The sequence below is a fragment of the Stigmatopora nigra genome, chromosome 3 (assembly GCF_051989575.1).
Source record: "Stigmatopora nigra isolate UIUO_SnigA chromosome 3, RoL_Snig_1.1, whole genome shotgun sequence".
In the NCBI taxonomy this organism is placed as follows: domain Eukaryota; kingdom Metazoa; phylum Chordata; class Actinopteri; order Syngnathiformes; family Syngnathidae; genus Stigmatopora; species Stigmatopora nigra.
The window spans coordinates 9,442,184-9,454,965 of record NC_135510.1 but is presented as its reverse complement, the minus strand read 5'-3'; the positions used below and the strand labels follow the sequence as shown (position 1 = coordinate 9,454,965).

The 12,782-nt window shown below is 39.3% G+C and overlaps 3 protein-coding genes across 5 annotated transcripts in view; 1 reads left to right on the top strand and 2 right to left on the bottom strand.

Moving 5' to 3' along the window:
• Positions 1-8,671, top strand: part of tub (TUB bipartite transcription factor) — a 26,070-nt gene extending 17,399 nt beyond the window's left edge. For 2 of the 3 annotated variants that reach the window (XM_077713719.1, XM_077713721.1), the window contains exons 4-12: positions 1,201-1,338; positions 1,653-1,808; positions 1,875-1,993; positions 2,144-2,335; positions 2,462-2,574; positions 5,924-6,041; positions 6,679-6,777; positions 6,910-7,081; positions 7,167-8,671. In XM_077713719.1, the coding sequence (XP_077569845.1) occupies positions 1,201-1,338; positions 1,653-1,808; positions 1,875-1,993; positions 2,144-2,335; positions 2,462-2,574; positions 5,924-6,041; positions 6,679-6,777; positions 6,910-7,081; positions 7,167-7,300 (1,241 nt within the window). In that variant the 3' untranslated portion in view covers positions 7,301-8,671. The remainder of the gene's footprint in view (positions 1-1,200; positions 1,339-1,652; positions 1,809-1,874; positions 1,994-2,143; positions 2,336-2,461; positions 2,575-5,923; positions 6,042-6,678; positions 6,778-6,909; positions 7,082-7,166) is intronic. The other variant, XM_077713720.1, reaches the window with a different exon arrangement.
• Positions 1,821-5,686, bottom strand: LOC144194567 (uncharacterized). The gene is made up of 4 exons (XM_077713723.1): positions 5,434-5,686; positions 5,088-5,131; positions 3,955-5,005; positions 1,821-3,622 (listed from the first exon to the last, which is right to left on the bottom strand). Exons 2-4 carry the CDS (start codon positions 5,125-5,127, stop codon positions 3,505-3,507), a joined length of 1,209 nt encoding a protein of 402 aa, XP_077569849.1. The 5' UTR covers positions 5,128-5,131; positions 5,434-5,686; the 3' UTR covers positions 1,821-3,504.
• ric3a (RIC3 acetylcholine receptor chaperone a) lies at positions 7,695-12,782 on the bottom strand. Its single transcript, XM_077713722.1, has 6 exons — positions 12,604-12,782; positions 12,178-12,395; positions 12,042-12,111; positions 11,740-11,836; positions 11,437-11,594; positions 7,695-9,751 (listed from the first exon to the last, which is right to left on the bottom strand). The coding sequence occupies exons 1-6, from the start codon at positions 12,719-12,721 to the stop codon at positions 8,925-8,927; spliced, it is 1,488 nt and encodes a 495-aa protein (XP_077569848.1). The 5' UTR covers positions 12,722-12,782; the 3' UTR covers positions 7,695-8,924.

The following is a 12,782-nucleotide window of genomic DNA, read 5'->3' as shown; positions in this document are numbered from 1 at the left end:
AAAGGTTATGTATCGATTTAGTTCTTATAATTTTAAGACATTTTCATCCCAAGATTACTTCACTCTCTTAACATTACATGAAAAACACTTTTGTGGTCACAAAGACTTGACGTCATCAAAAGTCGATGCCCGTGATAGCAAGCAATTTCCAATTCGAAATATTACCGTCATACATCTCAATCTGAATCTGGTAATGTTACATTTTTTCTCTCTGAATATTTTATTGTATGACATCTTGGCAGGTAATTTTCCACAACACACCAGTGTGCTACGACACAATGGTTAAACGTTTAAACACTGATCTATGCTAATGCACTCCACTTGTAGATCAATCCCAACCTTTTGGTTCACTCCTTTACATTTATCATACAAATCAGTGCATTAGCATGGTGAAATTCGCTTGTCCTCTAAGTGCTTTTCACTTAGCGTCACTTCTCAAAACTCTTTTTCTCAAATGCTCTCTGGTCTGCCGACACACCGAAAAATAAATCCAATTTCTTCTGAGTTCAAGTTCATGAGCTGTCACTCATCCTTCCAAAGGGGGGAAAATGTCACACTGCACATTATTATTCTGCAATGAAAGGAAATAAAAAACTTATCTGTGCCAACCAAATTCAGATGAACCCACTGACATCTATTCCCTTTTTTATTAAATCCCTGTGTGTCTCATTTATTCATTATAATTGCATAAAAGATACCTTCCAATAGCCTTGTGATTTGCGAAAAAAAATGATAATCTATTAAACAAGATTTTTTGTCTACAGTCTTCTTTACTTTTGGATTTATTCTGTCTGAATGTCCTTTATTTGGGTCATTCCAGAATGGAAAGACATTTTAGCATGAAAACTCTCTAAAAAATAGCCTTTCTTTTGTTTTTTTTTAGCTACATAAGCACAATAATTGGTTTATGTAAATAAGTAAATATTATCTTACGAATATTAGTCTATTCTGATCATGGGTTTAATATGCTTGCATGAGGTTGAACAAAACATTCCATCTAGGTTAACCTTTTTATACAAATATGAAAAGTAGTAGCAAGGACAAACTTGTTTATGAAGATTCAAAAGAGATATTTTCATACTACAATAATATACTGCAGTGGGTGCTTTGAACGCAACTGTGTGGATTATTAAAATTGCATAGGATGCAAAATGTCCTCTAATTTTGAAATGACCCATGATCCTCGGCTTCTGATTTCAGTGCAAGAAGCCAAGCAAGAGGAGATGAACACGAGGCCAGAACCGCAGCCGCCTCGCTCAGCGAAAAAGGGCCGAGCATCAGCAAACTCCACTCCTCAGACAGGCAGCGACAAGAAGGAGAGGAAAGGGAAGCACAAAGGTCAGCCTAATGGCAAACAGTCAGTCTACATAGAGGCAATTTAAGAATGTAGCTTGTCAGATTGACAGATGGGGCCAAAGTACAAACAAGGGGGCACATCTAACAGAAGAGGATAAATCATGACTATACACAAGCCAAAGCCTCCACTACAGTGAAAAAGGAGCACAAGTGGTGTTACACACTGTTTATTTTTGTGACTGGTGTCAAGTCGTATGACTCAACTCCCTTACTTCTGAACGATGAGCATTTTTTTTTTCAAAATAGCAATGCAACAGCTGTGTTCAGGTGTACATTGTTGTCTGTTTGGGATTCAGCAGGACTGGATGGCCTGGCCTGCCAGTCTGAGGACGGTCAGATCCAAATCTTAACGGTGGGTCACGCCTCGTCGGAGGACGGCGAGGGCGAACCAGTCATGAGTTTTACTCCGTCACAAAGCAAACAGGACCTGCGGGTGACCATGTTAAAAAAAGGTGCCATTTTTTTTCAAGTGTCTCCTTCGCGATTGAACTCAAATGACAAATTCTGTTTAAACTTAGGCATATCTACCAGTATGAATTTTGATGAAGAGGGTGATGACGATGAAATCAGCTCCACTTCATCTCAGCTCAATAACAACACAAGACCAGGTTCTGCCACCAGCAAGAAATCATGCAAGGTTGGCTGCTATTGACTGTGACAGAAATCTAATCAATTTGAACCATTTGGCCTCCAATGACAGCAATTGACATGAACTTCAATTGATTGGACATTTCTCATCAGTGGCAATCAAGGTTTTGTCTCACATTTGGTGTCCCTTCTACTGCAGGATGTCGCGTCGGCGCCAACCCCGCCGGTCAACGAGCCCGCCATTGATGTCGAAGACCTTGAAGAGTTTTCACTGCGGCCTGCGCCTCAGGGGGTCAGGGTGAAGTGCAGAATCACCAGGGATAAGAAAGGCATGGATCGAGGAATGTATCCCACCTACTATCTTCACTTGGAGAGAGAAGATGGCAAGAAGGTAAGGATGGTTTCGGACCGTTGAATTTCAGTCCCCAATGGTGCAGAATAATCTGAAAATGATCCATGAAAAAAACATGAAAGGAAGTGTTTGTTCTTTGTTGTTCAATACCTTGTTTGGTCATAGGTGTTCCTGTTAGCAGGCAGGAAGAGAAAAAAAAGTAAAACTTCAAATTACCTTATCTCCATTGATCCCACTGATCTATCCCGGGGTGGAGAAAGCTTCATTGGTAAATTGAGGTAGGTGTTGTGATAAGGACTAGTCATGTAACCTGTATTATTTAGTTTTTCAATATGGCCATTGTTAAATGGAGTTTTCAGGACATTAAGGGGATGTATAAATAAAGGGAAATATTGTTTTTTTTATGAACATGCAAACCCATTTTTGTAAAAACTTCAAAAATTATTGGAATTTGAAAACCTTAACAACACTTGCAGATAAGACCATAACGATTGTTAAATGAGTCAGCTATGCATGTTTAAAAAGTGTAAATATTGCAGTGGGCAAATTGCCATGTCGCCATAAAAATAAGACATAGTTCAGGCCCAAAGGAAACTAATAGACTGGATCAAATCTTACTCTCAGGTGACAGGTAGATACTAATAATAACTTGGCGATTGACGTAATGAGTACCCCTGGTGTAGGTCAACTATTATCGATTCTTAATGTCATCAATAGGTCATTTTTGTAGTACAAGAAAGTGTGGATCCTTTTGAGATTTCTTCACAATTGTGTATTCCTACTTCACATATATTTAACAGTTGCTTATTGTTTTCTTCAGTTCCTAACTGAAAGCTGTGTGCAAGATCCATCATGAACACCCATTTACTTGACTTAGCAAATATGGTTCACTGCCCAATAAAGGGCTACAGTTGAAATCACAAAAATGTGAGTCTCTATTGATAGGATTGCTGCAAATGTGACTAACATACAAAAACATTGATATACAATGAACACTTTGACTATCCTGCCCGTTGCCATATAGGACTGTCTGCTACAGGCTTACTCAGTTACTGTAAATATGTAGAACCGTCCCCGCCAGTGAGAGTCCATGACTCAGCTCCCCAAGGCCTGACTGATCTTTCCAACAATCCTCTTGAGTAAAGTAACACCATGTCCATGTTACTGAAAGCCATTAATTAGTAAAACTCCTCTTCTTTATGCCTTCTTTAGCCATTGTTTTCTGTCCACCTTTCTGTTGGAAGTTGGTTGTCCGTTTTTTCTAGCTCACCCGACGCGTCATCCTCCTCGGTAGCTCCTTCCTCAGACATAACATTTTTCTGAGAGCTGTAACAAAGACGGACAATTTTTTACTCCTTCTGAATACCTTGTTAATTCTTTAGAGACATTGTTGTTGTAAAGGGAAAAAATCAAATATTTTCTTTAGTATATATTAAAAATCATTCAATGAGGAAAACAGAAGTTTGACATTTAAATTTAGCAAAGTAAAAAAATACGAGGCCAATGCGCATGATTGCTTTTGACAAGCCACACGAAATGATTTGGTGAGCCAGATCTGGCTGGGCTGCAAGATTGATATTATGCCTTACAGTTAGTTAAGTGTTTCTATCAGACTTGCAATCATCACACCAAGCTGAACATTTTACATCATTCCTCACCTCATTTCCGACGGTCCCTCTCCCAGATGTTCTTCTGCCTCAAGTGCACTGCAATTCTCTTTGTCCATGGACGTTTGTATGCCCTCAGCTAAATCAGTATCATTAATGCTCTTGGCCAGTTCATATACACAATTAGGCATCAATGAATGGCCATCCTGCAATCCTAAGTCATTCACTCCCTTTTCGTCACCCGACTCCAAGTCTTGTCTGGACTTATCTTCAGATCCACCGGGTAGCATGTTTTTATGCACCTCTAAGTCAGCACCACTGTCCGAGCTACTATCTTCAATTCCGTGCCACCTCTGGAAACATTCGTTTCCACTTGTGTCAAAGGAACATTCAGCGTTATCTGATGAACAAGTCTCTGAAAGTTCAGGAGGTGAATTTTTCGTTTCTTTTTGCCCACTAAACTGTTCATCTTCAGTGGACCCTTCTGCTTCCTCGGTCAGACTACTACCGTCTTTTGCGAGTTCGTTATCATAGTTTGGTAATGCGTTTTCGTCTGAATCCAGTCCATCGCTTGACCTTCCTTCTAACCTGCCGAATAGAATTTCATCGTCATTGTCTAGGTCCCCACTGCTGTCAGAAATGTAGTCAAACTCATGCCACCACCTGGAACGTTTCCTAATTCTGGTTTCCTCATCCTGTTCAGTGTCCTCTCGAGATCTGTTTCTCGACGGCCCTGGCTGAGGTTCTTCCTCTTCTCCTTGTATTTCTTCCACGTGTTCTTCCTCTTCCTCCTCCTGCTCCTCCTCCTCGTCCTCCTCCTCTACCTCTTCTATGACTTGGTTGACAATCATCTGAACCTCCCCCGCAAAATCCATGTCCAAATCGTCTTCATTTTCATAATTCTCTTCCAGCACGTGATTTATATGTCCAGGATGGTTTTCGATATGGACATTTGCAATATTTTCATTGACAAAGCCTATTTGGTTCTGTCTGAAAACCCTCATGTGATGATTAATGATGAAATGCAAGAGGAAGATAAATTCCATGTCATTATTATCGCCATTTGGTGGTTGATCTTCAGTTGGAATGTGAATATGATGGCCTGTAAGACAATTGAAATATGTGGATAATTCTTAGCCATTTGTACTTAGGAGAAATAGGAATCACGTTCATCGGGTACTTACGATTCGGACCATTGTGGTCTCCGTCTCCTTGGCCATCCATTTGGCTGCAATAACCAGAAATGACAAGATTTGACTCGATTTAACTTTTACATTATACAACAGACGGCTTGCCATTCGCAATTTAAACTCAATAGCAATCTGCATTTGTATGTTCAATTCCAAAGACTACAGTATTGTTGCGGAAACCTCATAAGGAGTTTTCCGAAATGCAGCAATGGCAAATGCTTTGGCTCCACCTCTCAAAACAATGTGATATCACAGAACATCATTCCCTTCCTTCATATTATCATTATGACATATGATTGGCAGCAATACTTTCACTGGCAGCGGCAAATACAAAACACACCTCAGGCTGGAGGAACTGCTCCTTGTACAGTATTGGTTGTTACAAATCCATTAGAAGTTGGTTGTGGAAGCTCTTCTTCTCTTCCAGTCTTAATCATACTTATCCAAATCAGTTAGGGTCAAAGGTCATTCTATTGTAACTTCCGACATTCTGCCCCTCTAAAACCAGGACCTCAAAGCATCAGTTATAGCAACAGATGCTTCAGCCCAACAGTGCATATAATAATATGGTGGTCTTTGTAGCCATTCAATCCAAATGCTTTGAATAAAGCACTTTATGGCATCATGCGCGATGTCATCATTATGATGATTAATGTATTTTTGTGCAATAGTCTGTCACGCTTGAGTGTCCTATAGTTAGACTGTACTGTGAATGTGAGAAATCAGTTTCTATTTGGCTATTGATGATGGAAGGAAGTTTCTGGATAAAACACAGTGTCTTTTTCTTTAGTAGCACTAACTTAAGGATACTAAAGAATATTGCTTTCCAGGTCAAACCTCATGGGAACCAAGTTTACTGTATATGACAGCGGTCTTAACCCTATGAAGACCACCACCACCAGCCTTGAAGACAATAATATGCGACAAGAGCTTGCAGCCATTTGCTACGTGAGTTCATTATTTTTCTGACTTTTTACACTCCAACCAGGTGTAACTGTGTTTTCAGATTCTATTTTTTCTCAATTTTGTATTGGACACCCAAGTGGCAAGTTAAATGGTTTTCAGAGCACAGATCACTGACCTCTTTCAAAGTTAAACTTGGCACAAAAAGTGCTTTTTCTTCATACTTTAAAGTTATATGCATTTAACCCGATATAGCTAAAAAGCTTGTTTCTCATTTGCACTGTGACGTCTATCAAATTAAAATGATATATTTAATAAAACGTCATGTTCACTCTCCAGATGAATTATTGGCCTATATTTGAGGGGCACTTATTTGATTTTATCATGCTGTGTGGAAAAAGTAGGTCACGATCACAAATTTTTCAATGTGCCAATATCAAGTCCCTATTTGATACCACTGAAATGTAGTCATTAAAATAAGGTTTGGGTTATGCTTTTTCCCACTACTTTGAACACATTTGTTTCAACATTACATCCATATAAGAGGGTTATTAATAGAGTAGTGGTTTCAATTAACTGGAAAAAAATCACAACCCCCATTTTTTGCAAATGGTTAAAAAGTAACACAAATTCAGAATTGAAATTAAATAAGCCATGACATATTTTGTTCTTTTAAACCTAGGAAACCAATGTATTGGGATTCAAGGGACCTCGTAAAATGAGCGTCATCATCCCTGGAATGAACATGGACCATGAAAGAGTGTCAATCCGCCCACGAAATGTATGTTTCCTATTACTAATACATTCTGATCAAGTCACCCTTCTCAAACAAATATAAATATATATTAAGCTGTTAATGTACACTAAGCTAATCCTTGTATTGGATTCCATTTTGTACCTCTTCTTTGTTTAGGACCATGAGTCATTACTGGCAAGGTGGCAAAACAAGAACACAGAGAGTTTAATAGAACTTCATAACAAAACTCCAGTGTGGAATGATGATACACAATCGTATGTGCTCAACTTTCACGGCAGAGTCACTCAGGCCTCTGTCAAGAATTTCCAAATCATTCACGACAATGACCGTAAGTGACTGAATGAATATAAGGGATTTTGCAAACATTCCACATTCCTATTTCCTAAATATTTATCAAAGTTCAATGGTTTCAGCTGACTACATTGTGATGCAGTTTGGACGTGTGGCAGAGGACGTGTTCACCATGGACTATAACTACCCAATGTGTGCCCTTCAAGCCTTTGCCATCGCCCTATCCAGTTTCGACAGCAAGTTAGCCTGCGAATAGACAACAGTGGATTGAGATTGTGTGGCCAACCGGTCCCTCTGTGGTCTCAACAAGGGCTGTAAATGAAACAATGCTTCTGGTCTGACAAATCCGAAAAACCCAGCACCCCTGAAAATCCTGCGTATCCCAACATGCCTCAAGTTCGTGCACCTGCAGACGTGTGCGCGCTTGGCAAAGGTCGTCAAGCACAAAGAGTTTAAAAAAACAAAAAAAAATCCATTTGTTTTGTAAGCATTTTGGAGTGGGTGTACATTCTAAAGAATTGTTTCTTCATGTAATAACTAGAGAGATTTAACATTCTTTATCTGTGACTACTAATTGCATATTTGTACATTTTGAGAGTTGGTTACATTTTATGTACCCGTCATGAAAATAACCCAAAAAAAAAAAACCATCCTCAAGCATGACTAGATGCTAGATTCAAAAATAACATGCATGTCAAAGGCTATTTATGTTGATATTTATGTATTTATTACATGTTTTGTTCTTCTTTGGACAGTATTGGCTCTGTGGAGCTGCAAGCACATCAAAGACAAAGCATCCGCACTAAAACGATTGGAAGGGAGCAGGTAAAAGACGTTTCACCATGTGTTGGGTACCGTACAATATTGTGTCACTGGGTCACATATGTGAATGTATCGAATAATGGCGCACTTTAATTTCAAACCAGTAGTGGGTGGAAATATAGCCCTACGTCGTTTCTTGTGCCTTTGAACACTATTGTAGTGTTACGCTTTGGCTGTAAAGTAAGCTCTTTGCTGTTTTAGCTATCCCAACAGGCACTGCATTGAATTGTATCGCTCAGTCCACTTTGATCGGGGTGTGGTGGCGGGCAGTGAATTTAAAAGTACAGGCCATTTTGAATAAATAACAAAAGAATCCCTTCTATCATAACTTGGTACGATTTCAAACATTTCACTTAGATGTAACATTGTTCACATTTATTAGACACATTCTCAACACGTGCATGTTGCAGCATTCACTTTTTTTCAGATTTCTATGATTGACATGTAATAGGCTGTACTTTTTTTTGAGAATTTCAGTGAAGATGCAACATTTTTTTTCTTACCATTTTATAGTTTATCACCCTGAAAAAAAACAATCTCTGATGCCACAATTGTTACTTTGCAGGATGAGGTAATCTTTATCATATGTGCTATTCTTGTACTTAACCGTGTTCTATTTCGGATTTCTATTTTGAAACTTGATACTTGATGTGATGTCTGCTTTTCAGTATGTGTGATCAGGATCCCCTGCTTCTCTGTTTTAGTGCCCGTGATGATGTAAAGCGAACGACGTATGACTTATGTGATGCTATAGACACTCGTTGGACATGGCAACAAAAGCGAACAAATAAAAACAGTATGTTTACATTCGTTTTCTGTTAAACGTATTCAAAGGTTGCCCTATTTACTGCTTCCATGTTAAGATGTGTGTTGTAAACAAGCACTGTGGGGTATGGGAATACAAAACGCCTAGGAACACAGTTAAAAAATAATATGTACTTTTGCAAACATTTACATATCCTCACAAAAAAGCCAGAACCGCCTCTGAGTGTGTCCTTTTAACATTCCCTCAGTCACAAACACATGTTGATAGGTGAAGCTGAGAATGATGGAATGCTTTATGTCTCCCTCCTGTTTCGCATCCTAAGTCCGCTGACCTCTTTGGGAACGTCAATGTGAAGTTCGCTATCGCTTTCCGCATACGCTAACATTGACAAATACTCTTCTTCTTCCCAGTCTACCTCCTCTGGGTTGGGACATTCTCCACTGTTAAACTGAAGTCTCTCTGCCTCCGTCACTGGATCGTCCTCATCGGCTTCCTCCTCCACTTCTTCCACTTCTGTGCCATCATCGTCGTCCCCATCCTCCTCCTTATCATCTTCCTCCTCCACTTCCTCTGTATATGAATTCTCTATTGGGTAGTGGAATACATCTCTCTGGTCATTAAAAGTAATATGCTTCCCTCCTTCTCTTTGAGCTTGTAGCTCATTGTATACTTGTAGACCTAATCGCTCAGGCTTCGTATTTGTACCATCTTTGGATCCAGCTGGAGCCAGCAAAAGTATTTTCTCTGCTTCTGCTTCCTCCTGCTCTTCCTCTTCTGCAATTCCTTCATCTTCCTCTTCTGTGTCATCCTTCTCATCTTCCTCTTCTGTGTCTTCTTCCTCGTTTTCATCTTCTGTGTCTTCGTCTTCATCTTGCGCATTCCTAGGATCTTCCTCACTTTCCACGTCCTGATCTCCATCATCTTCATCTTCAACCTCATCTTCATCTTCCTCTTGGACAACAGACAGCTTCCTTGCTAAAATCTCTTCCTCCTCTTGGTCCATTCGCTCTGCCAGAGCCTCTGCTGTAGGCTGGTTGAGGGGCTCCTCAGGGGCCACACGTTTAAATTTGCCCTTTTCAGCGGGTATGTCGTACTCTGGGTAGGTCTCCTCTGGATAGCCTGGAAAAAAGAGGTTTGTTTTCATGAATTATCCCTGGAATAAACATGGACCTTAGGAGTCATAGTCCCTGCTCGTGTTTTCATGGTGACGTGAGTGTGTGGTGCTGTTGCTTTATTAGAAACTCCCTAGATGCACGCCGATGGGATTGGGTCGCTTAGTGAGGACCAGTCACTTTCACAACCCTTATTATGTCATACAATCGAAAACAAACAAGATGCAATAATTGAATCATTTAATTTCCGACTTTGGAAACATTGTCAGGAGCAGAAGTGCTTCTGACAATCTTCCCAAAACTATTAGCATGTTTAAATTCTGGTCAGAACAGCAAAAGTAATCACACTTCCACATGTAAGAAAATATGGCTTTGAAATATACCATGTTTTTGATTCAAAAATCCCCCAAAACTATGCATTATTTTTTATTCTATTTATCATAAACACAGCAGCAGAATAAAACATCTCAGCTGCAGACAATTGACTAAGAAGAAAACAGATCTTACTCGAGAAGCTTTACACCCTTTGTTTACCAAAAAGAATTCAGTTCACAAACAGAATTTTTCATCTTTGCCATGCGACTGAGCTCAAAGTAGACGCAATGTAATATTTGTGAAATTTTCTGAAGAATTTCTAAACAATCAGATCAATGGAATAAAAGGAGAGGAGGGAATGATATTGGGCCTCTTAGAAAAATAAATATTCCCTCACGCTAGTTTATAAATATCCTTAAAATAACCATTTAGAAATTAGTTTCACCACCCTGCCACAAGTGATAGTAGAACTGGAAGTTTCATACATGACCGTTGATTGTTAAATCAGTTAAAAAATATATATACACAATGTTTTACGGAAGAAAATCTACAGATCTACAGGGCATTATATTTCATTTTGACCCTCTGCAGGAAGTATTTTGGTGGAATGACTTATAAACAAACAACCAACCATTTTCATAACAACTTTAAGGACAATTTTAAACTGTTCCAAAAACTTAACCTGCATGAAAACCCTGTGCGCACATACGCAGACAAACTCAAAACACTTCCACCCCATTAACACCCAGTGAGAACATAAAACCAACTTAAATTTGAACCTCAAACCTCAGTGGTGATGCGAATGCAATAACCACAAGACAAATTGCCGCCCTTAAGATACCAAGCAGAACTTTAAATCAAAAAGCACTTAGGAAACTGTGAAAGGAACAAACTCCCTTCAAATGGAAATAAATCAAACACCAAGCAACAGGGAAGCTTTGGATCAAGTGCATCCAATCCATAAATGCCGAGGTTAGACCCGCCGCTAGGAAATGCTCCATTTAAGTGTTCGAATTATGCAGTGCGGCCCAAAAGGGGTAAAAATAAAAATAAAAAAGACTGACGAGGTAGGATGACATTTCCAACAGACTGCTAAATATTTAAAAGAGAAAAAAGATCTACTAGTAATATTAAAGAGCCCTATTTTATCTCTTATTTGTTACTGACATCACATTTATCCCAAGTGGCAGTTGAGTTTTGTCATTTTCTGTTGAAACATTATTTTCTGTATTATCATAGTTCTAAGAATTTTCTGATTTACATAGTTAGATTCTTTAATCAAGCATTTTTGAGTGTCAGTGATACTAAACGTCCCCTTTTCCTTTAATTTGAGGTGCCCACCAGTCTCATATGAGTGTGTTGGCAGATGACATGTACCTTCCCAGTCAACAGTGTAAGGGACTTCCTCAGCTTCCATCTCTGGGGAGGCCCCCTCCACGCGGCCCTCTTGCATTATCTGTGCGATCTGTCTCAGCTGCCTTAGGAGTTTCTCTTCCTTCTTTGTCGGAGTTGACTTACTTTTCCTGCGTCTTCCACTGTGGGGTAACAGAAGCCAAAGTGGTCATCAACTTGACATACTTCCATTCATATTTGATGGCAACAAATGGCTCCAAAGCTTTTGTTTTAGTAATTGTGTGGTTTTTTTTTCGCATAACATGGGATTTTTTTGTCCAAACTTACCTCCCGAAGGCTCGATTATTTCCTGGAATGATTCTCTCCATTAGCCTCTCTGACTCAAGTAGTCGCTCCTGTAGTCTGACAAGTTCATTGTCAGTACCTAAGAGAAACCCGAAACACATTGTATTACTACCATTGATGTGATCGATGTCCAATCAGTTTGAACTATCTAATGGTTTGCAACTCAATATCTGTTAGTGGTAGTGTATGTATTAATAAAACAAATTGTACAAGTCAAAAAACACATTTATCATTACGATAAGTACTAACCTTAGGTGCATTTTGTATACATTTCCAGTACTTACTTATATTCCTCTCCATGCTCATATTTGTACTGTGTTTTTCAGATTTCACATTCTTGTCCCTGCAAGTCAACTGAAGACAGAATACAATTAATTCAGATATTATTGCTGTAGCAATAATTATAATATTGGCAACAACCTTGTGGATAATGTAGAGGATGTATAGAAGAATGCCAAATCCATATATGGGTATTACTTGTGCCATCATGTTGTATTTTTTGCTACGTCCAATACTTTTGATTTTGGCGCTGGCCTCGGCACTGCGTGTCAAGGATTTGAACGTGTCCATGCCCCACTGGTCCCGGTCGTCGGACAATGAGACATCATGCTTCCCTGGAGGGTAGAACCCGGGTCCGACTATACCAGACAAGAAGTGAACAATACGGTAATGTTACACATCAGCAATGAAAATGAAACTGTGTTTAAAAAATCCTTACAATTTGGCTTTATAAAGCATTATCAGCACCCTTCTTGTCTAATGTACCAACTGACAGCAGCAACAAAAACAACAACAACAACAACAACAAGAAAGGTGGATGGGATGTAATGTGTTGAATCTGCTCACCCTGTGGCTGTCCCATCTCCTTTTTGGCTCTAGGTAAAAACATCCTGGGCAGGAAGAGAGAGATACACAGGACCGAGCACGATATCAGAGTCACTTTTTGACAGGTTGTGAAGGACATGTTGTCTATCCCTTGACCACAGTAAATCTAAATATTCTTCTTTGCCGTTGCTCATCTGGTG